Below are 24,188 nucleotides of genomic sequence, written 5' to 3'. Positions count from 1 at the left end.
GCATTTTTCACACGGTTAAATCCCCATCCTGTGGCTGCTCAGGGCAGGTGTTTGCTGTGCTGGCTGCAAAGCAATTCTATTGAAAACAGAGAGAGAACAAAAGCTCAGCCAGGCTTCTTTGAGATGAAAACCTCTTGCGTGGGGTTTTCTATTCAAAAATCATCACACCCGCATTTTCTGGGGAGTTTGGTGGAGTTGGGCACGTGTTTGCCACTCAGATCAGGGCAGAGGCTGTTGTGTGTTGGCACGACACACTCTGGGCGTCACAGACATTTTATGAAAAATCCTTTAATCCTTTTGCTAGGATCTTTTGTCCTGAGCAGCTGAGAAGCCTCAGAAACGAAATGTAAACAATAAAATGGGTATTTTATGATTGGCTTTTCACAAATATTCAAATGAATATTCTATGTGTTGTGTTAGAAAGTGATGCTGTGTTAATTCTCTTAAGTGCTGTGTTAAATATAGTTTTAGGTTATAACAAAATGTTAAAATAGAAACGATGCTAGGTAAGATACCTTTTTTAAGGAAGGACTTGCTGTGAGATAGCAGCCACAGGACACCTAAATCTTTCAGAGAAAAAGGGAATTCTTCTATTTATTTATTTATTTATTTATTTATTTATTTATTATTAACTTATTCGGACAAGGGAGTAAATTTATTGCTTCCTTATCAGAAGAAACGAACTTCTTCCTGCCTCGCTCAGGCTTAGCGACGCCGCCAGGATTCAGGGTAAGAAGCTGACACTGCCCAGCCAGAATCCTGTGTTTGAATGGAATTTATGCATCATGGATGAGCTGTATGAATATGCAACAGGCTGTTGCTTTTAATGGTTAATCCTCTGTTAATGTGGGTCCTTTTTTGGGCTTATTTTACCAAGAAAAGGTACTCGGACTGTCCGGACTGTCTGTAACTCTTTGTTCTTATTGTCTCATATTGTCCTAACCCAAATTGTCCAAATTGTTATTACTCTAATTATATTTCTATTTTTATTACTATTTTATTACTATTAAAGTCTTTAAATTTTAAAAGCGAGCGATTGGCGTTTCCACACTGCCATTACCCACGACCCTAAACAGCGTGGGAACCTTTGTGCCACAGCGCTGCTTCCCGGCGGGACCTCTCAGCCGCCGGGCACAGTCAGCGGGTTCCTGCCCGCTGATTGGCGGCCGGGCGCGCGCGGTGCGTCGCGGTGCAGGGCCCCCCGCGGGGCCGAGGCGGGCCGGGCTGGCGGCGCCGCTCTCCCCGCAGCCCGCGGCTCCCGCCGGGCCCGGCGCCGGTTCCGGGCGGGGTCGGCAGCCCCGGGCGGCCCCGCAGCAGCCCGGCCATGGCTCCCGGCCGTGCGGGCGATAAGGCGGCCGTGGTGCTGCAGTGCGAGTGGCAGCAGTGCTCCTTCGTGGCCTCGGGCATGGAGCAGTTCTGCGCGCATGTGGCGCAGCACCTGCAGCAGCACCTGCCCGGCTCCGGCGGGCCCAGCGCCGACATGGACCCGCTGGGTGAGGCCCTGGGGAAAGGGAGGCTCAGGGAGGCCCTGTGGCTCTGCACGAGCCCCGGACAGGAGGGACAGCCAGGGAGGTCGGGCTGTGCTCGCAGGCAGCAGCAGCACAAGGACTGCGAGAGGGAAGGGACTTGAGGAGCGGATTTGCTTAGAGAGACCTTCGAGCTGTGCCTGTGTGGGGCAGAGGAGCGGTCTGGGTTCCAGAGCAGCTGTCTGTCTGTCTGTCTGTGTGTGTTCCAGAGGATCGGTCTGGGTTCCAGAGCAACTGTCTGTCTGTCTGTCTGTGTTCCAAAGGAGCGGTCTGGATTCCAGAGCAGCTGTCTGTCTGTCTGTCTGTCTGTGTGTGTTCCAGAGGATCGGTCTGGGTTCCAGAGCAACTGTCTGTCTGTCTGTCTGTCTGTCTGTGTTCCAAAGGAGCGGTCTGTGTTCCAGAGCAGCTGTCTGTCTGTCTGTGTGTGTGTGTTCCAAAGGAGCGGTCTGTGTTCCAGAGGAGCAGTCTGTCTGTTCTAGAGGAGCTGTCTGTCGGTCTGTGTTCCACAGGAGCAGTTTGAGTTGCAGAGGAGCTGTCTGTCTGTGTTCCAGAGCAGTTGTCTGTCTGTGTTCCAGAGCATCTGTCTGTTGCAGAGCAGCAGTCTGTCTGTCTGTCGGTTGCAGCAGTCTGTCTGTCCGTTGCAGAGGAGTACACGTGCCTGTGGCAGGACTGTGGTTTCTGCTCCCCGGCGAGCTCGGCCGAGCTGGTGCGCCACGTTTACTTCCACTGCTACCACACCAAGCTGAAGCAGTGGGGGCTGAGGGCCCTGCAGGGCCAGGCAGAGCTCAGCCACTGCCAGCTGGACTTCCAGAGCCACAACATCATCCCCGAGATCCAGGAGAGCTTCCTGTGCCTCTGGGAGTACTGCGAGGTGAGGGCCGGGCAACGGGGGGCTGCTGTGGGGGAGCCCAGGAGGGGCTGGGACAGGAGTGAGTCCCACTCCATGTGCTCAGGGGCTGATTCGCTGTTATATTATATTAGTGATATTATCTTATATTGCTTATATTATATTATATTATATTATATTATATTATATTATATTATATTATATTATATTACATTGCATTCTATTACATTGTATTACATTGCATTCTATTACATTGCATTCTATTACATTGTATTGCATTGTATTATATTATATTATATTATATTATATTATATTATATTATATTATACATTATATATTATACATACTAATATATACTAATCTATAATTAATATATAATAAATATTAATTATTTTTATTATAGTTAATATATTTATATGTTATACTATACATTAATATTATATATAATATATATAATATGTTTTATACATTTATATATACATTAATATATATGAATGTGTAAATATAATATAATGTAATATAATATAACATTATATTATATTATGTTACATTATATTACATTCTATTACATAATATTACATAATATCACATCATATTACATTATATCACATACATTATATATTACATTGCATTGCATTACATTATATTATATTATGCTATACTAAAACTATACTAAAGAAAGAGAAAGGGTACAGACAGAAGGCTTAACAAGAACGAATAATAAAAATTCATGACTGACTCCATGTTCTCAGAAGGCTGATATATTATATTTATTATATTACATTGCATTACATTACATTGTATATTACATGGTATTATATTACATTACATTGCATTATATTATACATATTATATATATATATATAATATATATGCTATACTAAAACTATACTAAGGAAAGAGAAAGGATACAGACAGAAGGCTTAACAAGAATGAATAATAAAAATTCATGACTGACTCCTCAAAGTCTGACACAGCTGGCCATGATCGGTTTCATGTGAATTGTTTTTACTTAATGGCCAATCAAACAATGACCAGTTGGATAAAAAATCTGCAGACCACATTCCAAAGCAGCCAAACACAGGAGAAGCAATCAGATAATTATTGGTTTCATTTTTCTCTGAGGCTTCTCAGCTTCCCTGGAGAAGAAATCCTGGCAAAGGGATTTTTCAGGAAATGTGACCGTGACATGTTACCACATTTCTCTTCACAGAGAAAAGCAAGGCACCGTTCTTCCCAAGAATATTCCTGGGTTTCACATTCTCTGAACCTCAGAGAATGATCACAACGACTCTTATCTCATTTGCTGTGCCTGTGTTTGTGCCAAAGCTGAATGCAACGTGGAGATTGTTTACCCACAGTGGTGGGGTTTTGGTTCCTTGGCCTGTCAGGGCCAGGTGTGTGTGTGTCAGGACTGTGGGCTGACAGTCATGAGATTCAGTGCAGTTGAGGGCTTGGCAGATTCGGTTTAGCTGTAATGTAACATAGTGCAATATAACATAGAATAAGACAGTATAATAAAGTAATTAATTAGTCTTCTGATAAGGTGGAGTCAGATGCATCATTCTCTCCCATTGTCACGGCAAAAATATCATCTCTGCCGCTGTGCTGCACAACTACAGGCTCTGTCTGGAGCCATGTGGGAGCATCTGGGTTTGTTCTGGTCTGTCTCACCCTGTCCTGTGTGTCCTTGTCCCCTCAGAGGTCGTTTGACAACCCCGAGTGGTTCTACCGGCACGTGGAGGATCACAGCTTCTGCTCCGAGTACAAGGCAGCAGGGAAGGAGAACCACGTGCTGCTCTGTGGCTGGAAAGGTTTGTGGGAGCCTGCAGGGCCTCTCCTCACAGCTTTGGGCTGGGTGGCAAACATGGGAACAGGTTTCAGAGAGCCCCTTGGCCTTCAAAAATAGGTTTTCAAATTCCATGGTTTTGACCATGAAAGATTCCTGCAGAAGTTCCCTCAGGGAATCCACTTGAGTGCTCAGAACTTCCTATTTATGTGTAATCAGTACCTTGGAGAAAAGGCTACAGCTGATTTATTTTACTTTGACTTTTTTCATTAATTTCTTCTATTTGCAATTGCTTTAACTGATTGAGGGGCCACACTGGTTGTACTGTGCTAGAACCACTTGTGATCTCCCTGTGCTGATCTCACCCTGCTCTGTGGGGATTTTGGAGCCTTGCTGGCCCAAACAGGATGAGGAATCTGCTGTTGAGTGAGGCTGTGTCCTTTGGGAGGGCTCTCAGCTGTGCTGTCCCTCCCCAGACTGCAACTGCAGCTTCAAGGGCCGCTGCAAGCTGCGGGAGCACCTGCGCAGCCACACGCAGGAGAAGGTGGTGGCCTGTCCCACCTGCGGGGGCATGTTTGCCAACAACACCAAGTTCTTCGACCACATCCGCCGCCAGACTGCCCTGGAGCGTAAGCCCTGGGGCAGGGAGGGGCTGGGGAAGGCTGCCCTGGGCTGGTGGGGTTGCTGGAGGTGCCTAAACCCTGTGAGCCAAGGGCAGGGTGTGCTTGGCTGCTGAGTGATGGCAGCCCCAGAATCACTGAGATGGGAAAAGACCACTGGGATTGATCCTCACCGTGTGAGCCAGCCATGAGGGGAGGGACTCTCCCACCCCCCTGGGCAGCACCAGTGAGTGGGCAGGGCCTCAAAGGGGAGGGGGCAGGGCCTGGCAGTCCCTTCCAGCGTCTGACCATCCTTTCCCTGAAGAAATTCCTCCTGAAATCCCACCTGAACCTCCCCTGGCCCACCTTTAGTCTGTGTCCCCTGGGAAGTGTCTCCTGGCAGAGGCAGGATGGAGGCTGTTCCTCCTGCGGGGACCCAGGGCTGCCCACCAGGGTTTGCAGCCCCCTGGAACCCCTCTCCTCACTGCTCCTTGTGCTGTTCTTCCTGCCCTGATGTCCCCTGTGGCCTCCCTGCCCCTGGTGCAGAGCAGAGGTTTCAGTGCTCCCACTGCTCCAAGAGGTTCGCCACCGAGAGGCTGCTCCGCGACCACATGAGGAACCACGGTGAGTGAGTGAGAGTGAGTGAGTGAGTGGCCCTGCTCCCAGCTCAGCCCATGGGCTATGTGCTCTGCCCTGCCCTGCTCTGGGCTGACATCTCTCCCTGTTTTTGGCCCAGTGAACCACTACAAGTGCCCCCTGTGTGACATGACCTGCCCGCTGCCCTCGTCGCTGCGCAACCACATCCGCTTCCGCCACAGCGAGGAGCGCCCCTTCAAGTGTGACTACTGTGACTACAGGTGAGGGCCAGGGCTGGCCCCCTCCCCAGACCCCCCAGAGGCCTGTGTGTGTGTGTGTGTGTGTGTGTGTGTGCTGCAGCTCTGTTCCCTCACCTTGTGCTTCCAGCTGCAAGAACCTCATTGACCTGCGGAAGCACCTGGACACGCACAGCAAGGAGCCGGCGTATCGCTGCGAGTTCGAGGCCTGCAGCTTCTCTGCTCGCTCCCTCTGCTCCATCAAACTGCACTACAGGAGGGTCCACGAGGTGGGAAGGCAGCAGAGCTTGCATTGCTCTTCTCAGAGAGCTTTCTGTGTCCTTCCCTGCCCCTGTGGGTGCTGACATCGCTCTGCGTCTCTCAGGGTGACTCCGAGCCCAGGTACAAGTGCCACGTGTGTGACAAGTGCTTCACACGGGGGAACAACCTCACTGTGCACCTCAGGAAGAAGCACCAGTTCAAATGGCCCTCAGGACATCCTCGCTTCAGGTACTGCTCAGCTGCAGCTCCTCAGTGCATCCTGCGTGGTGCTGGCAGTGCCTGGGCTCTGTAAATGTGTTCAGGACCCTTTCCCAGTGGCTGGGAGGGCAGTAAATGTTCAGTGGGCTCTGAGCAGTGCTGGCTGGCAGCTCCAGGGCAGTGCTGCCATCACTGCTCCCTCTGCTGGGACACTTCTGAGCTTGGCAGGATGTCCCCCTCTAGAGAGATCAGTCCTGGGACAGAAACCTCTGCTGCACCCCTTGTAGGAAACTCCAGAGGGTTTCCAGAGCCTGAAAGCTGGGAGGGGAAGAGGATGGACATGAAATGGTCCCAGTGAAGCAGAGTGGTGGAAGGAGGTGGGCTGGGGAGGGCGTTGTGCCTGGCACAGAGCTCAGAAGCTGCCACATGGGTGTGCCTTTGGGACTAGAGGCTGAAACACCATCTGTGCCGCACGGGGATTGAACCTTGGCTGTTGTGCCCTTCCCCTGGCTGCTGCCCATCTCCTGGGAAGGGGAATGTGCCAGGCTGACCCCTCCTGTCTGTGCCCAGGTACAGGGAGCACGAGGACGGCTACATGAGGCTGCAGCTGGTGCGCTACGAGAGCGTGGAGCTCACAGAGCAGCTGCTCAAGGACAGGGAGAAGCGTGGGGAGGCCTTGGATGGCTCCAGCGAGCGCATGGTGCTGCCTGAGGGCGAGGGCAGCCTGCAGGGAATCCTTCTGGAGCCTCCAGCAAACCCTGCCCCAGCAGAGAACACATCAGAGCTGCCTGTGCCCCCTGCCCTGTGCTCTGCTCCCAGCCCTGAGCCAGCACGGCCCAGCCCCTTTCCAGGAGCTGCCTCCTCATCCTCCTCCTCCTCAGAGCAAGGAGGCAGCAGCAGCAGCAGCCCCATCATCCGTGTGGTGAGCAGGACCAACGAGCAGGGCCAGAGTGAGACTGTCTATTACGTGCTGGCCAGCACAGCCTCGGAGCAGCAGGGCACTGCAGCCCTGGAGCTGGAGGAGAACGTCATGGACAGGCTGCAGAAAACAGCTGAGGAGCTGGGCATCCACATCCTGTGAGGGGCTGCTGGGCATCATCCACATCCTGTGAGGGGCTGCTGGGCATCATCCACATCCTGTGAGGGGCTGCTGGGCATCCAGATCCTGTGAGGGGCTGCTGGGTATCCAGATCCTGTGAGGGGCTGCAGGGTATCCAGATCCTGTGAGGGGCTGCAGGGTATCCAGATCCTGTGAGGGGCTGCAGGGCATCCAGATCCTGTCAGAGGCTGCCCCTCTGCAGCACAGTTTCAGCCTCCTGGGATGTGCTGCTGGAAGAGGGCTTGAGGATGTGCTGCTGGTTCTGGTCAGCATGGGGAGAGGGGAGGGACACGTCCCCCAGGTGTGAACCAAGTGATCTGAGCTGGACGGAGCTGTCTGCCTCCTCCTTTTGGGGATTGGGGTCTGTCAGGGTTCCCCCACCCTTCTGGGAGGTTTGGCAGGGTGGAGTGCTCACCAGCTGTGCCCTTCTGAGCCCGTTCCCCGGGCAGGATGGTGTGTGGAGCACACTCTGGTGCTGAACCTCTTCCCTGGGAACATGTGTGGCCCTTGGCAGGCCTGTCCTGCCCCATCCATGCCTTCTCCAGGGGTTTCATGCCTTCATCAGCACTTCCTGCACACATTTCCTGTCTCACCTGCTGCTGCTGGTGGTGTTTGCTCCCCTGATCCCAGAACCAGCTCTGGGAGGAGGCCAGGGCAGCACTGGGACATTGGGAGCTTCTTGCTGCTTTTGGCATCCCCTAGGTGTCCTCCCCACATTGGGGTTTGGGCTCCTGCTTGGGCAGGGTGTGCTTTGGCAAGACAAATAAACATCAGGCTGCCAGGCCCAGCAGTGTCTGGTGTTTCTGTGCTCAGCCCCAGCCCTGCCAGCCGTGCTGTGGGGTGGTGCAGGGTGGGAGGTGGGCACTGGGGAGCTGCCAGGCTCTCCTGGCACTGTGCAGCTGGCACTGCAGTGTGCTGCTCCCCAGAGGTGGCACTGCAGGGCCAGGTTTAGCTCTGGCACTCTGTTCCTGCTGTGGGGCTGAGTTTTGGTGCCTCCCCAGGGTTTGTTTGAATACAGGGAGTATCCTGGGCCTGGGAGCAGAGCCAGCTCATCCTTTATTGAGTGGCTGGACAAGGACAGTGAATTTGGGGTCCCTGGGGTGCCCTCCCTGCCCTGTGTGTGGAGGTGATGTGCCCAGGGGGACACAGTGCTGCTCTTGGCTGGGCACCGACTTCCCCCATTGCTCCCTCTCAAGCAGCTGAGCAAAAGCTGCTGGAATTTCTGGATTTTGGGGGAAACCCCTTGATCCCAGAGCTGCAGGGAGAGGCAGGAGCTGTCCCTGGGAGCACACACTGCTGGGGGCACAGCATCCCTGCCCTGGGCACTTGCCTTGCCCAGCCTGGCCCCTGCCTTGGGCTCAGCTGCCCTCGAGGGCAGGACAGAAGGGCCCCGTGCCAGGTTTGCACTCGCAGCACTTCCAGCCTGGCTCTGTTTGCAGCTCCCAGGCTGGGCTGTGCTGCTGCTGCTGCCTTGGGGCTGCTGCTGGAGTGTCCCTTTAAACACCGCCTCGGGCAGGCTCAGCTGCCAGGGATTATCTGCTGGGGAGAGGATTGGCATTAAAGGCAATGTCCCCTCCCTCCCCCCTGTCCTGCAGCATCCCGGGCCTGGGGGGTGTGTGCAAACCAAGTTCACTTTCTCCTGGGCGAGCACAGAGGGCTCTGGGCTTGGAGGGGCGAGGGGAGGAGGCAGATGATGGCACTGGGCCTCCTCTTCCTCGCCGTGCTGGCCACGCTCACCTCCTGCCAGGAGCCAGAAGGTAACGGGGGGCCTGGGGCATGAGGGAAAGGTTTATGGGGTGCCCAGTAAAGAGCAAGAGCAAGGCTTGGCACAGGGACGTGGGAGCTGAGTGGCTGCACTCACAGCAGGGCTGGGGAGGGATGGGGTGGCTTTTGTGGGCTCCAGCACCGCCCTGTGGGGCTCTGAGGGCTGGGCAGGGCTGGCAGTGGTGTCCTTGCCCCAATGGCCCCAGGAGGGCTGGGCAGGGCTGGCAGTGGTGTCCTTGCCCCAATGGCCCCAGGAGGGCTGGGCAGGGCTGGCAGTGGTGTCCTTGCCCCAATGGCCCCAGGAGGGCTGGGCAGGGCTGGCAGTGGTGTCCTTGCCCCGGTGGCCCCAGGAGACCTGGACACGTACTGGTCTGGCACGGCCCCCATCTGCCTGGGGGGCTGCAAGGGGCGGCACAAGGAGCTGAAGAGGAGCCAGTGTGGGAACGGCAGCTGCTGCTGGCTGGGCTACAAATCCTTCTGCAGAGGTAAAGCCGGGGGATCCCTGGGGATGCTGCAGGGCTTTGTGCCACACTTACACAAAGTGTGAGCGCCTCCAGCAGCCTGGGCCAGGCGGGGACACAGCCTGGGGCACGCTCGGCCCTGCCCGGTGACCCCTGCGGCTGTCCCGTGGCCAGAAGGGCGCAGCCCCTGTCCCCTCAGCCCTGGGGACCCCTGCCCCCTGCCCAGGCTGCCACCCTGGCTCCATCCCTGTCCTCAGTGAACTGCGGGCGGCCCGAGGCGGATTTTAACTCGGTGGTTCACGGCAATGATTGGTGGGTGGGCTCCGTGGTGCGCTACAGCTGCCGGCCCGGCTTCGTGCTGCTGGGGGACCCCGCCAGCGCCTGCCAGTCCGACGGGCGATGGAGCCCCAAGCCCTCCTGCCTCCGTGAGTATCGCGGGGGTACCGGGGCTGCAGGCACGGCCCCGAACCCTCATTGCCCTGGTGGGCTCTGGGTGAGCTCTCCGTGAGTATCCCGGGGGTACCGGGGCTGCAGGCACGGCCCCGAACCCTCATTGCCCTGGTGGGCTCTGGGTGAGCTCTCCGTGAGTATCCCGGGGGTACCGGGGCTGCAGGCACGGCCCCGAACCCTCATTGCCCTGGTGGGCTCTGGGTGAGCTCTCCGTGAGTATCGCGGGGGTACCAGGGCTGCAGGCACGGCGCCGAACCCTCCCCGCCCCAGGTGAGCCCCCCGTGATGGGCTCTGCCCCCCAGGGATCTGCCTGCGGGGCCGCATCCAGATCAGCGAGCGGGACCTCACGGGCCGGTGCTCCTCGTCGTGCGGCAGCCAGGAGCACCTGGGAGCCTCCCCCAGCCGCGGCTGCATCAAAATCTCGGGCTGTGTCACCAAGCTGTCGGGCTGGCCCCGCTGGTTCCAGCGCTGCGACATCTGCGAGTGCGACTGCCACGTGCCCTGCGGTGAGCCCTGGGTGGCACTGCCCGGTGCGAGGGGAAGGCTGGCGCTGGGAGATGGGAGATGCCAACAGCTCAAAATCCTGTCTTTGCTCTCCTCAGGTTCTTCCAGGTAGAGCTGGGCCAGCCAGGGCTGTCACCACTGCGCTGAGGGAGGTTTCGAGCCTGGGTTCTCCTTCCCTTCACCAGTGTCTCCATTGTGCTCCTTCCACAAGCTCTGTCTGTCCTGAGGATGTCATCTGAGATGTTCTGGACTCACTCTTGCAGGGGGGATCACCCCAGACTCTCCAGGGCCAGGGGATGCTCTGGGAGCAGCAGGTGCTGGGATCTGGGGGTGCCATCACCCATTTCCCTGGCTGCTTCCCAGAGGGGGCTCAGAGCCCCTCTTAGGGGGGAGGCAGCGCCTGGACCTGTGCCTGGTGCAAAATACCTGTCCTTCAGTGCTGCAGGTTGAGATTTCTCTGTGTCAGGGGATTCCAGGCCCTGAGCTGGGAGCTGGAGCTGCCCCCTGAACTTGCTGGGGCCAGCAGGAGTGTGGCACCTGCCTCCTGTCCCCATGGCAGGGACAGAGCAGCCTGGCCAGTGTGGCATCTGCCTCCTGTCCCCACAGCGGGGACAGAGCAGCCTGGCCAGTGTGGCACCTGCCTCCTGTCCCCACAGCGGGGACAGAGCAGCCTGGCCAGTGTGGCACCTGCCTCCTGTCCCCACGGCAGGGACAGAGCAGCCTGGCCAGTGTAACATCTGCCTCCTGTCCCCACAGCAGGGACAGAGCAGCCTGGCCAGGGCTGCAGCACCCAGTGCTGAGGAATCAAACTGCCCTGCAGCCTCCCTGGGAGTGCAGAGAGGGGAAAGGTCTCATCTCCCAGGTGGAAAATCTGTCCTACAGGCTGCTGCATGGCTGCTGGGGCTGCTCCTGCCAGGGGCTCTGTGGTCCTGTCCTGAGAGCCCCTTCCTGCAGGGGCTTCTCCTCCCAGCAGCTTGGGGCCACAAAGGGGGAGATGTGGCTGCAGCCAGGAACAGCTCTGTGCCCCTTGGGGACACCTCTGGCTCCTCGATGGAAGCAGTTTTATTGTCCAGGGAAGGAGAGGGTGGTCTGGAGCACAAGTGATGGCGCTGCTGAGGGTGCTGGAGGACCAGCCACGGGTCATTAAAAATATATTTGCAGGGAATCCCACAGGTTCTCCTGTCATGCCAAGAGGTTCTGCTGCCTGCTCTGTTCCTGCAGCCCTGAACACAGATGACAGAACCAGGACAGGCTCCCCCTGCCACTGTCCTGGGTGGGGACACAGCTGTGGACAAGGCCACTTTAGGAAGGTCCCAGCTGGGGATTAGAGGGATGTGAAGGTCCCCACGGCACTGGGCTCCATCCCTGTTTCCTCCCACCTTGAAATGACTCCCCACGGCTGCTGGGTGTTTCATGGCCACCAGCCTGGGCCCAGCTGAGCAGAAAGGGGTTTAGGGGCTAGGGATTTAGGGATTTCATTCCCAGGCCATTCCCTGCAGGGAGGAAAGGCTGTGGCACTGCCCAGAGCAGGGCTGGGCTGGCTCCTGCACACAGGGAGTGCCCCAGGGCTGGGAGGCAGCTGGGTACAGAGAGAACTGGGTGAGCCCCACCTGGTGCCTTTTGCTCCAGAACAAGATGACTTAAGGCCTCCATGAGGAGCTTGGCTCCATGGATTGCTCCTCGTGCCCTCCCCAGTCTCTGCCTGGATCCTGCCCTGAGATCTGTCCCAGCCCTAAGCTGGCAGGGGGTGGGGAAAGCTCTCCTTGGCTCAACAGATGGTTTTTTAATTAATACTCTTGCTGGTGCCACTCATTTCCATATGTCTCTGGTGTTTAAGTGCTGTGGTGGGTGCGAGGTGTGAGTAACAGTGAGGAGGGAGCCAGGCGTGGTACTGGGAGGTGCAGGGGGATCCTGCAGGACGAGCTGCACCAGGGAGGGTGTGCTGGGGGTAAAGCCCCGGAGGGACACCCCCTGCCACCCCCTTTGTGACCAACTGTCACCCCCTGGCTGTCCCAAGCCCTGACTGCCCACTGTGCCCGTGCTGGGGGGTCTGCACAGGGGTCTGGGGGGCAGGAGCAGCTTTGGGGTGTGTGGGGCTCCCTGAGGGGGGTTTGGGCTGTGGGGGCAATGCGGGCCCTGGGGTGCAGGGGGGTGCGGAGGCAGCGCTGCCAAACCCGCCCGTGCGCTCAGGGATGCTCAGGGCCTGCTGGCAGGCGGCGAGAGGAAATAGGGCCGGTCCCTTTAAGAGGATTTTTTTCGCTGCCTGGCAGCGCTGCCCGCCCGGGCAGAGCCCATCCATCCATCCATCCATCCATCCTGCTCCCCGCCCGGCAGCACCGGCCACGGGGCTGGGAGAGAGGGGAGCCCCGAGCAGCCCGGCCGGGGGCCGCTGACACTGCGGGGATAGCGCTGGACACTGCGGGGCCGGAGCGCCCCCCGCCCGCCCTGCCCACCCAGCCCCGCGGAGGGATGGGGAGGAGACCCGGGCCGGGCACCCTCGGGGGCAGCGCCCAGCCCGGCTCCCGCCGCTGAGCACCGCAACCGAACCGAACCGGGCGGAACCGAACCGAGCCAAGCCCGGCCGGGCCCCCCGGGCAGCGCCCCTTTGTCTACGGAGGAGGCGAGGCGGGGGCGCTGCGGGAGCGGAGCCGCCGCCCCGCACCCTGCCAGGTGAGCCTGCGGGAGAGCCGGCAGCGGAGCCGGGCCCGGGGGGGCTGGGGATGGAGGGGGCCGGCGGGGAGCGCGGATGAAGGAAGAGCATCCTCGGGCAAAGCCTTCCCGTCCCCACCCCGCGCCTCGGGGCTGGGCTAAGCCGCCGAGAGCCGCTTGCGGGATTTAGCGCTCCGCGAACGCCCAGCCGGAGGAGTCAAGGTGAGCCCGAGGCCGCTCCGAGCCCGCTGCCCCCCAGCAGCACCCCCGAACCCCCCGTTCCTGCACCCCGCGGATGCCGGGAGGGGACCCTCGGGATGGGAACCCCCACCCCTCCTTCCCCGGGGCTGGGCTGGCTTCATTGCAGCCCTGAGCGGGGTCTGCCTGCAGCAGGGCTGGGCTGGGCTGGGCTGGGCTGGGGGATCTCCCGCAGCTGCCGGCGCCCCTCGCAGGGGCCGCTGCGAGCGCTGCAGCCGCAGCGAGCGCTGCCCGCATCCCGCAGCCCAATGTAGGTTAGCGAGGCGGCGGTGGGACCCCAGGCTGGGAGGCGAGCTGGGTGCAGGGCACGGCCCCTCCGGCACAGCCCGAGCTCCTTTTGCTGTTCCTGGGGGTATCCCCGAGCCCCCGGCGGCCTCGGAGAGCCGCGCTCCCCGCCCTGCCCGCTCAGCATCTCCGGCGCCGCAGAGCCCCGAGCCCAGCGGGGCCGGCCGTGCTGCAGCCGGCTGTGGAGCACTGCGGGCACGGCAGCGCTGGGGCAGCTGGATCAGCGTCATGGCCCCGGCTCGGTGCCGGCCTGGCCGCTGAGGCTGTGCTGGAAGAGCCCGGAAGGCGAAATGATGAGCCGAGGAAGGCAGAGAAGGAATGGCACCGGCAGGGCCCCCTCCCTGTTGTGTTCAGGCTCTCCCAGCAAGCCCAGGGGGACCCCAGGCACTGTCTGAGGTCTGATGCACCCAGGACAGCTCTGCCCCAGGAGCACGGAGTGCTTTGTCCAGGAAACCAGCTGGAATCATCTGCTTGTTTAGGGTTTCATAGCTGTGTTCCCCAAGGCCAGCGCAGGGCTGGTTCCCGGCGAGTCCTTGGGGACCCCAGGCACAGGGCAGGACATCAGCTCTCCCCCCTCCCATCCTGCACCCACCGGGACAGACGGGACCGGGGCAGGGCCCCCGGGGCTGGGGAAGTTGAGCAGCCCCGGCAGCAGAGCCGGACCGAGCTGCAGGAGGTGCCTCAATTATTGACTGTGGAGCTGAACCAAACCCCGCTGCTCCGAGCCCCTGGGCGCAGGCTCGGCCGCTCCATCCTCGCAGCCGGGTGTGGGTGCCGGCCCCAGCCGGGCGGAGGGGACAGCGGAGGCAGCAGGAGCAGCGGGGACGGGACTCGCTGTGGGCCGGTCCCTGCAGTGCCTGGCAGAGCAGCCGAGCCCCGTGCGCTCCCCACAGAGCGGCAGGATGGCCGAGAAGGGCATGGACCCCGCCTGCGTCTCCATCGCCCTGGAGGACACGGTGTGCCACGCCGGCCCTCCCGACGCGCCGCTGCTCACCACGCACCTGAAGAAGGTGGAGAACCACATCACGGAGGCGCAGAGGTTCTCCCACCTCCCCAAGCGCTCGGCTGTCAACATCGAGTTCATCGACCTGTCCTACTCCGTGCGGGAGGGATCCTGGTGGAGGAAGAGAGGTAGGAGCTGCCGGGTGGGGAAGGGCAGGGAGGGGAGGGGACCCGCGGGGCTGTCCCAGCCCATTCTTGTTCTGCACGCCATGACCTCACCCTGCTCCCAGTGCCAGGGCTCTCTGTGCCCGGGTGTTTGTTCTGGGTGCTTTGGGAGGGCGGGGGAGAAACCTGTGCTGGGCAATGCCAGGGGAAGGCAGAAAGAATTCCAGGGAAACCTCTGGCCTGGGCAGACACCCTGGGATGGGATGGGGTGGGTTTCCCCAGCACTGCTGTTTGGGGCTGGGATGTGTTCCCCAGCACTGTTGTTTTGGGGTATGATGGATGGGATGGGATGGGATGGGATGGGATGGGATGGGATGGGATGGGATGGGATGGGATGGGATGGGATGGGATGGGATGGGATGAGACACCCCAGCACTGCTGTTTGGGGTATGATGGATGGGATGGGGTTCCCCAGCAGTGCTGTTTGGGGTATGGTGTCTGTGTGGGATGCAGCAGGATGCCCCAGCTCCCAGCCTGGCCAGGTGTGGGGTGTGGTTTGTGGGGGATTTCCTCTCCCTGTGAGCCCAGGCCGGGGCCCCCTCCCTGTGAGTGACTCTGGCCAGGAGCTCAGGGAGGGGAGAGGGGAGGCAGATGGCGGCTGGTGGGTGGCAGTCTGCTTTAATTAGTGCTTTCAGTTAATGGGATGCCAATCAGGCAGCCCGATAAGATGGAGGGTGAACTGATCTGCAGAAGCTGAAGGCAGGAGGGGACGAGCAGGGAGGCCACAGGGCTCAGTGAGGGGCTCTGGCAGCCAGGAGTACCCGGTGGGCTCTGCCCCATCCCCAGGCTGTGCAAAGCTCGGGAAACCGAGGCGCTGAAACACCCTGGGAGCATCCCTGACATCAGCCGGGGTGATGCCTCCCTGTTTACCCGGGATGCTGAGGAAGCATCCCAGAAGGATCCATGGCACAGCCAGGGCGGGTTGTGCTCCAGCACCCAGGAGGAACCGGCTCCTTGCCAGCGGGCCAGGGCCTGCAGGGAGGGAGGGAGGGGGAAGGCTCGGGCAGCTGGGCCAGGTGGGAGCAAACCCGGGGGTCCCTGGGGTGGCGGTGGGTGGGGGGCTTTTCTCCCCTCGTTCCCCCGGTTCAGACGAGGCTGGCGGGGCTTTCGGGGGGTCGCGGTGGCTTTGCCCACATCCCCCGGCCCCGCTGGCCCGCTGTGCCGAGCAGGAGGTTACTGGCAGTCAATGAACGTGAGTAACCGCTGCGCAAGCTGCAGTGGCGCCGACGTGAGCAGCATGCGCGGTGCGGAGCCGTGCGCGCTGCCGGGGGGGGGCTGCTGGCCCTGCTCGCCCCTGCCCACCCTGCGCAGCCCCCCCGGCCTCTCCCTGACCGCCCCCTGCCCGCGGGACCCCTCCTGATACGGGGGTCCTGACCCCGAGGGGCTCAAAGGAGGAACGGGGTGGATGCGCTTCCCTGGGGATGGAGAAGCCTCAGGGCTCCCCAGAGAGGTGGGGCTGTCACTGCTCTGTCCCTGCGCTTGCCCCACCTTGGCTTTGCTGCCCTCGCCCCACAGCGCTGTCCCCGTGGGGCACAGAGGGGACGCAGTTCCGCTAGAGGGATGCTCAGGCTCGGTCCATGGGGTTATCACCCCCCAAAACCAATCCCTGTCCAGCCAGGGCTCCATTTCAGGGGCGGCTCCTGAGAGCCCGAGGCTGTGCTTGTTCCTTGCTCCCGACACATCGTGTTCCTCCTGCCAGAAAATGCTAATCAGCCGCGTTTAAAGCAGAGATAATTCCAGGTCTGACTAGCAGCGGCTGCTGCCGGGTGCCACAGCGCGAATGCCAATGAAGGCGGCAGCCGGATCGGGAATTCTGCCTGCCCCCCGCTGCCCTGCTCCGGCTGGCCCTGCCCCTGGCCTTGGGGATCGGCGTCTGAAGACAAACCCAGGAGCAGCCTGGTAATCTCCCTCAGCGGCTCAGTGCCCTGACCCGGGGATTTCCCCGCTCTTTGCTGTGATCCAGGTCAGGAGCTTCTTCAGCGCCGGGAATCAGCGGGATCAGCCAAGGACCAGGGGCAGGGATCGTGCTGGAGGTGGCAGCTGCCGTGGCCAAAGCCCTGGGGGTGCTGATGGGGCACACAGAGCTCCTCCATGGCACACGGGGGTCCTGAGGTGCCCCAGGAGCTGGGGTGGCAGTGCCAAACCCCTGCTGCTCTCCCCCTGCAGGGTACAAGACTCTCCTGAAATGCCTGTCGGGGAAGTTCTGCCAGCGGGAGCTCATTGGGATCATGGGCCCCTCAGGAGCTGGGAAATCCACACTCATGAACATCCTGGCTGGCTACAGGTGAGGCTGGGGGGGCCCAGGGGGGCTGGGGGTGCAGGGCTGTGCTGCAGGGCTGTGCTGCAGGGCTGTGCTGCATCCCCCTGCCCTCCCTCCTGCAGGGAGACTGGCATGAAGGGGCAGATCCTGGTGAACGGGCGGCCGCGGGACCTGCGCACCTTCCGCAAGATGTCCTGCTACATCATGCAGGATGACATGCTGCTGCCACACCTCACCGTGCTCGAGGCCATGATGGTGAGCTCTGGGGACATCCAGAGGTGAGGGACATCCTCTGGGGACATGCTGTGGGCTGAGGGACATCCTCTGGGGACATGCTGTGGGCTGGCTCCTGCTGGGCACTGACCCCACACGAGCACTGGGCATTTCCAAGGGCTCTGGGATGCAGGAACAAAATCCTGCTGTCTGTGCTCCCTCCATGCTGAGCAGTCAGGGGTGGAATCATGGTGCAGCCAGCTCTGTTCTCTACATCTGACAGTCCTGTCTCCCTGGCCATCCTCTCCCTGCAGGTCTCTGCCAACCTGAAGCTGAGTGAGAAGCAGGAGGTGAAGAAGGAGCTGGTAAGGGCCGGGGAGGGTGGGCCCAGACCCCCTCAGCTCTCCCCAGGATGGGGACAAGGGGAGCAGGGGATGGCAGGGGTGAAGGGAGGGGGATGAAAGCCTGTCCAAACCCTTGCCTGTGTGACAGGTGAACGAGATCCTGACGGCCCTGGGGCTGCTGGAGTGCTCCTACACCCGCACCAGCTCCCTGTCGGGGGGACAGCGCAAGCGCCTGGCCATCGCCCTGGAGCTGGTCAACAACCCGCCCGTCATGTTCTTCGATGAGCCCACCAGGTGAGCCCACAGGGGCTCCCAGCCCTGCCTGCCCAGCTGGGCTGCCCCTGCTGGCCTGGTCAGTGCCCTCTGGTGCCCGCCTGAGCACAGGATGGGACTGTGCCCCTGGGGCTGGTGCTGCTCTGTGTGGATCTGAGGGGAGGGTGCCCACAAGTGGGGCATCTTTAGGATGTTCTTGTGCCTCTCTCAACTCTCCCCTTCTCTCTCTGCTGTCTCTCTCTCCTCTCCACCCCTCCTGCACGGCCACAGCGGGCTGGACAGCGCCTCCTGCTTCCAGGTGGTGTCCCTGATGCGCTCCCTGGCTCAGGGCGGGCGCACCATCATCTGCACCATCCACCAGCCCAGCGCCAAGCTCTTCGAGATGTTCGACAAGGTCTGGCCTGGCACAGGCTCCCTCTGGCCCCAAGGAGAGAGGCCACGGGAGGGGTGGGCTGCAGCCATTTGTGCTGGGTTCTTGTGGCAAGGCTGGCCTGTGTCAGGAGAGGGTGGCAGTGCCCTGGCTGCCCGTCTCCTGCCACATCCTGGCTTTCTCTTGCAGCTCTACATCCTGAGCCAGGGCCAGTGCATCTTCAAGGGCGTCGTGACCAACCTCATCCCCTACCTGAAGGGCCTCGGCCTCCACTGCCCCACGTACCACAACCCCGCTGACTTCAGTGAGTGCCCCCACCCCAGCTCCAAACCCCTTGCCCAAACCTCCCAGGATGCCCAAGGGAGCTGCCCGTGCCCTTCCTGCCGGGTGCTGCTGGCTCAGCACCTCTCAGGGGTCCTGTCCCCCTCCACAGTCATCGAGGTGGCCTCAGGGGAGTACGGGGACCTCAACCCCGTCCTGTTCCGCGCCGTCCAGAACGGGATGTGCACCATGGCCGAGAAGAAGAGCAGCCCTGACAAGGCAGACTCATCGTGCCCCACGTGTGGGACGGTGAGTGGGGCTCAGAGGAGCCACCTGTGCCAGCAGTGGTGAGAAGCTGACCCACGTCCCTGTGCTCCTGCAGGATGTGGATCACATCGAGAGCCACACATTCGCCACCAGCGCCACAACTCAGTTCTGCATCCTCTTCAAGAGAACCTTCATCTGCATCCTGCGGGACACGGTGAGGGCTCAGGGCTGGGCTCTTTGGGGCCTGGCAGCACCAAGGAGCTCCATGGGCTGTCCTTGGCTCCCTTGGGGTGTTTTTGGGGTGCTGAGCCCCCCTGTGCCCACAGGTGCTGACCCACCTGCGGTTCATGTCCCACATCTGCATCGGGGTGCTCATCGGGCTGCTCTACCTGCACATCGGCAACGACGCGGGCAAGGTCTTCAACAACACCGGCTTCCTCTTCTTCTCCATGCTCTTCCTCATGTTCGCTGCCCTCATGCCCACCATCCTCACCTGTAAGGAGCTCCCTGCCCCCAAATCCCCTCACTGCTCCCAGGGGCGCTCCAGCTGTGTGGCACTGTGGGTGTGCTGGGCAGGGCGTGGGGAGCCAGAGGGATCAGGCAAAAGGGAGAAAATAAGAGAGGAGAGAAAAACTTTAACAGGGGAAAGCCATCTGTTTGCCTGTGTTGCAGTTTTGCCCTTTATTTGGCTATAATTTGACCCCTGTTGGCTCAAAGCAGAATGCTGGAATTTTAATATTTTATTATTTTGATCTGTGAAAATGTAAATATGTAAAAAGCCCCACCCAAGCTGACTTTTCCACGTGGAAGTTCCCCGTATCAGCCGCTGATATTTTTTTTCCCCAAGGAAGGTTTGGGCACCCTCTCATGATGCAGCTGGGGGTTACCTGGTGCACCCCACCTGCAGGGCGGGTGTCAGAGGGGCTGGAGCCCCCCCAGGGCAGGGAATGGCTGGCTGCTCACCCCCTGTGTCCCTGCAGTCCCCCAGGAGATGACCGTGTTCCTGAGGGAGCACCTCAACTACTGGTACAGCCTCAAAGCCTATTACCTGGCAAAGACCATGGCAGACGTGCCCTTCCAGGTGAGCTTTGGTGCCTTTGGTACCACCCTGGTGCTGCTGCGCCACCCTTGGCACGGCCAGGCCCTGCCCAGTGCCCCAGGCTGTGACTGTGGGGTCAGTGGGGTGGGGATGGCCATGGGGCACAGCAGGGTGAGGTTTCTGGGGTGGGGATGGCTGTGAGTGGTGTCTGTGGGGTCACTGGGGTGGGGATGGCTGTGAGTGGTGTCTGTGGGGTCACTGGGGTGGGGATGGCTGTGAGTGGTGTCTGTGGGGTCAGTGGGGTGGGCATGGCCATGGGGCACAGCAGGGCTGTGTCTCTGGGGTGGGGATGGCCGTGGGGCCCAGCAGGGCTGTGTGTCTGTGGGGCCAGTGGGGTGGAGATGGCCATGGGGTCCAGCAGGGTGGCATCTCTGGGGTGGGGATGGCCATGAAGCCCAGCAGGGTGGTGTCTGTGGGGTGGGGATGGCCATGGGTGGTGTCTGTGGGGTCGGTGGGGTGGGCATGGCCGTGGGGCCCAGCAGGGCTGTCTGTCTGTCCCCTGCAGGTGATCTGCCCCATCGCCTACTGCAGCATCGTGTACTGGATGACGGGCCAGCCCCCCGAGGCCACGCGCTTCCTGCTCTTCTCCGCCCTGGCCACCGCCACCGCCCTGGTGGCCCAGTCCCTGGGGCTGCTCATCGGAGCTGCTTCCACTTCCCTGCAGGTCTGGCAGGCTTTGCCTCTTCCGTGGAGATTTGCAAGGGTCCCTGGGAGGGTTTGGGGTGAAGTGCTGCCTGTGGGTGGGCAGGGATGTGACGCCCAGCGGCCTGTGTTCCCCAGGTGGCCACCTTTGTGGGACCTGTCACTGCCATCCCCGTGCTGCTCTTCTCGGGCTTCTTCGTCAGCTTCAAGACCATCCCCACCTACCTGCAGTGGAGCTCCTACGTCTCCTACGTCAGGTGGGGCCCCGGCTCTGGCCAGAGCTCCCTGTCCTGGGCTCCCCTGGTCCCCTGGTGACCCTCAGGTGTGCTCTGCCCCAGGTATGGCTTCGAGGGGGTCATCCTCACCATCTACGCCATGGAGCGCGAGGACCTGGAGTGCCTCGAGGACTTCTGCCCTTTCCAAAAGCCCATCAAGATCCTGCAGGAGCTGGACGTGGAGGAGGCCAAGCTCTACCTGGACTTCCTCATCCTGGGCATCTTCTTCGTCATCCTGCGGCTCCTGGCTTACCTGGTGCTCAGGTACAAGGTCAAATCTGAGAGATAAGGGGGCCGTGGGGCCCCGGTGCCGTCCCCGGGCCTGGCCTGCTGTGAGAGATGTTCTGCAGATGGACACGGTGCTCTTGCAGGTCCCAGACCGTGGTGGAGGCACTGGGAGGTGCCAGCCAGGCCTGGCTCAGTCGAGAAGGGTTTTGAGACATCTCGGAACTGTTTTAACCTTTCCACACACACACTCTTCATTGCGAAACGTTTTGTACAGCCCTGGCATGTGCCACTGTCTCCCCCAGGACTGACAGAGCTTGGCTCCCCCTTTGCTGTCCCTGTCTGTGCCCTGGGGACAGCAGGGACAGCCCAGCCCAGGTGTTTGTGCCCAGCACGGCTGGGAGGAGCCTGCCCTGAGCAGGGGGAGCAGCAGCTGGGGCTGGGCTGGGCTGGGCTGGGCTGGCAGGAGGGAGCTGCAGAGCTGGAGGTGCAGCCATGGGCCCGTTCCTCGTCCTGGCCAGCAGCGTGGGAGTCAGCGCTGAGAGGAGCCCAAAGATGCCGTGGTGGAGCTGCACAAGGCTTTAGAGTTTCCTGTCGCTGTAGCCACAGAGATTGCTGCATCCCCCTTTCCTTTCTGTGCAAATCCTCCTCCTTTTTTTCTTTTTTCTTTATTTTTTTTTCCCCACAAGCCCCACTGCATCTTCAGCAAAGGGAGCAAACAGGCAGAGAAGGACTTGGGGCTCTGTCTCAAACTCCTGCTGGGACATCATGCTCAGAGATAGGATCTCCAAAGCAGGGTCTGTGGGAGCAGGACAGTGTTCTCAGACCTTAGGGAGTCTCTCATTCAGTCCCTGTTGTCCCTGGGGTCTGAGACAGGAGGATCTGAAGCGATTTAACCAACATGGAAGAAGTGACTGGTCCCTTGCACGGAGCAAGGAGGATTTGGGTTCCCACACCCTGCCCGTGCCAGGAGGATGGAAAGCAGGGCTGGGCTCAGCTGTGTCATCACTGGAGGCTGTGCTGCAGGAGCAGAGCTGGCCCTGAGCCCTTCCCTGCAGCCTCTGTGCCCCAGCTCCCCCGGGGCTGTCTCAGCACACGAGCCTCGCTCCGCACCGACTGCAGGGAGGGGACACCAAGGACACCCAGCCTGGCACAGTGCCAGCGCCCAGGGTGACACTGGGCACAGGGGGTCCCTCTGCAGAGCAGTGCCTGCGCTGGAAACCAGGTGAGATCCCAGGCTGGTTTGTTTGCAGCAGGTGACACGGACTCTGGGAAGGCCTTTGCACTTAGTGATGGCACCAGAAGGAACCTTTGGTGGCTTTGGTGGCTGCTCCAAACTCGCACACCTTGCAGAGAGAGGGAAGGCAATTCAGCACCGTGCTGGCTCTCCAGAGGAACTGAGCTGAGCCCAGAGCTTCTGAACCAGGGCCATCTGCAGGTGCTGGCACTGCTGGGAACACAGCACCCTGCTCTCCTGCCCAGCTCAGCTCTGTGGGCATCCTGGCACTGCTGGGAACACAGCACCCTGCTCTCCTGCCCAGCTCAGCTCTGTGGGCATCCTGGCACTGCTGGGAACCCAGCACCCTGCTCTCCTGCCCAGCACAGCTCTGTGGGCATGCTGGCACTGCTGGCACTGCTGGGAACCCAGCACCCTGCTGCCCTGCCCAGCACAGCTCCATGGGCTGGCACTGGGCTGCACGTGGTACCCACAGACGTGGGAACCTGCAGGATTTTGGCAAGCGTGGACGTGGGGGAGGCAGAGCCCTGCCCCACCCTGGCAGGCCGGCCCTGGTTCAGCTCAGCCTGGGGATCCTGTCTTGGCACTCTGAGCAGCCAGGGATGGCAGGGCAGATGCCAGGTTCCAGCAGAGTCCTGGGGAATGATCTTTGGCTTTGCTGGCTCGGGCTGGGGCTGCACAGCAGAGTCTGGCTGGCCTGGCACTGATGCTGGCACTCAGCAAGGCTGAGCTTCCCCTGCTGGAGGGCATCGAGGAATGTTTGGCCATGGGGCTCTCCTGCACTGAGGGTCTGGAAGCAGGACCCTCCCTGCTGCCCTTTCCACGCTGAGCTTGGGGTTATCCCCAGGGGCTGCTCTCTGACTTTTCACTGCCCTCACAAAATTCCCCTCTGCTCCTGGGCCTTCCTGCAGTGCTGTGCTCTGCAGTGGAGCTGTGCCAGCTGCGGGGCTGCCAGCCACAGCCACGGGGGCACGGAGGGGGGGCAGCCCCTGTGACTGCTCTGTCACAATGTGCACAGCTGGGCAGGGAGCTGGGGATGTGGGGCTGTCACCCTTGTCCTTCTCCTTGTCCCTGGAGCTGGTGGGATGATGGTTCTGCTTCTCTCTGCAGCTGGTTCTGCTTCTGTCCTGCTTTTGGGCTGGGACCAGTCCCTGCTCTGCTGGGCTGAGGCTTTTCCCTGGGTGGATCCTGAGCTGCAGGAGGTGTCAGTGGGGCAGCTCTGCACAGCTCCTGCTTTCCCCCTGGCATTTGGGGCTCTCCTGGTGGGTCCTGTCTTCTGCACCCTGGGGGTGCTGCTGTCCCCAGTGCTGTCCCCAGCGCCCAGCACACCTGGACAGCCCTGTGCCATCACAGCCAGGGCCACCACTGTCCCAGGAGGACCAGGACAAGATGGACTGGTGTTGGAGCAAAGGGGCCACCAGCAGGCACCAGGGACAGCCACTGGCTGTGTCCCCATGCCCAGGGAAGGATTTGCTGAGCAGGCTCTGCAGTTTGCAGTGAAACCCCATGGAACAGGCACTGCCAGGGCCGGTGGCTCCCACTGCTGGGCCCAGCCTGCCTGGGATGGGGCAGCACCCTGGGATGTCCAGGAGGGCTCAGCACAGCCTGTGCCCCCTGTGCCCATCAGGTACGTGGCCACTGCAGGGCAGAGGGCCAGGACAAAGCCTGGAGCTGCAGGACGGCAGTCCCTGAGGTGGGGGTGGTGGGGCAGACCCCAGGGCAGCAGGACACAAGTGAATGTGTGGGTATGAAGGGGCTGATGAGTGAGGGATGTGGCACAGGGCAAAGGCGCCCTCAGTGCTGCCTGAGGAGCTGAGCCAAGGTGTCACTGTGCTTTCCCTCTGTTCAAGGACAGCCCCAGAGGTGTGGAAGGTGCAGGGAAAGGCGAGGAGGAGAAGCACGTTTGCACTGAGCCCCCAGGCTGGCAGGGCTGGGCTGAGCACCCCGGGTTCATTGCCTGGGTGCTCCCTGCCCTGCTCCTGGGGTTTTCTCTGCCCGGGCATGGCAGAGGGATGGGGGTGCAGCCATCCTG

The 24,188-nt window shown here is 60.5% G+C and overlaps 2 protein-coding genes across 2 annotated transcripts; both read left to right on the top strand.

Moving 5' to 3' along the window:
* Positions 1-1,296: 1,296 nt before the first annotated feature.
* On the top strand, positions 1,297-7,939 carry HINFP (histone H4 transcription factor). Its single transcript, XM_058819048.1, has 9 exons — positions 1,297-1,493; positions 2,171-2,397; positions 4,076-4,187; positions 4,639-4,791; positions 5,308-5,385; positions 5,498-5,618; positions 5,725-5,863; positions 5,959-6,083; positions 6,624-7,939. The coding sequence occupies exons 1-9, from the start codon at positions 1,325-1,327 to the stop codon at positions 7,132-7,134; spliced, it is 1,635 nt and encodes a 544-aa protein (XP_058675031.1). The 5' UTR covers positions 1,297-1,324; the 3' UTR covers positions 7,135-7,939.
* A 5,812-nt stretch (positions 7,940-13,751) lies between these two features.
* Positions 13,752-21,416, top strand: ABCG4 (ATP binding cassette subfamily G member 4). The gene is given in 17 exon segments (XM_058819103.1): positions 13,752-13,814; positions 13,817-13,870; positions 13,873-13,919; positions 14,419-14,654; positions 16,857-16,974; positions 17,073-17,205; positions 17,478-17,528; positions 17,656-17,801; positions 18,051-18,174; positions 18,340-18,454; positions 18,584-18,720; positions 18,794-18,892; positions 19,005-19,173; positions 19,659-19,759; positions 20,283-20,441; positions 20,558-20,676; positions 20,758-21,416. Coding segments are annotated over 17 exon segments (2,097 nt in total). The 3' UTR covers positions 20,984-21,416.
* The last annotated feature ends 2,772 nt before the right edge of the window (positions 21,417-24,188 follow it).

Source organism: Ammospiza caudacuta, chromosome 23 (genome assembly GCF_027887145.1).
Source record: "Ammospiza caudacuta isolate bAmmCau1 chromosome 23, bAmmCau1.pri, whole genome shotgun sequence".
NCBI classification, from domain to species: domain Eukaryota; kingdom Metazoa; phylum Chordata; class Aves; order Passeriformes; family Passerellidae; genus Ammospiza; species Ammospiza caudacuta.
This window is presented reverse-complemented; position numbering and strand designations above follow the sequence as displayed.

Excerpts from the sequence above, each read along its gene's own strand:
- HINFP (XM_058819048.1), top strand. The coding sequence starts at position 1,325 with ATGGCTCCCGGCCGTGCGGGCGATAAGGCGGCCGTGGTGCTGCAGTGC. Across the intron at positions 4,792-5,307 it reads CCGCCAGACTGCCCTGGAGC|AGCAGAGGTTTCAGTGCTCC; the intron begins GTAAGCCCTGGG and ends CCCCTGGTGCAG. Across the intron at positions 5,386-5,497 it reads CGACCACATGAGGAACCACG|TGAACCACTACAAGTGCCCC; the intron begins GTGAGTGAGTGA and ends TTTTTGGCCCAG.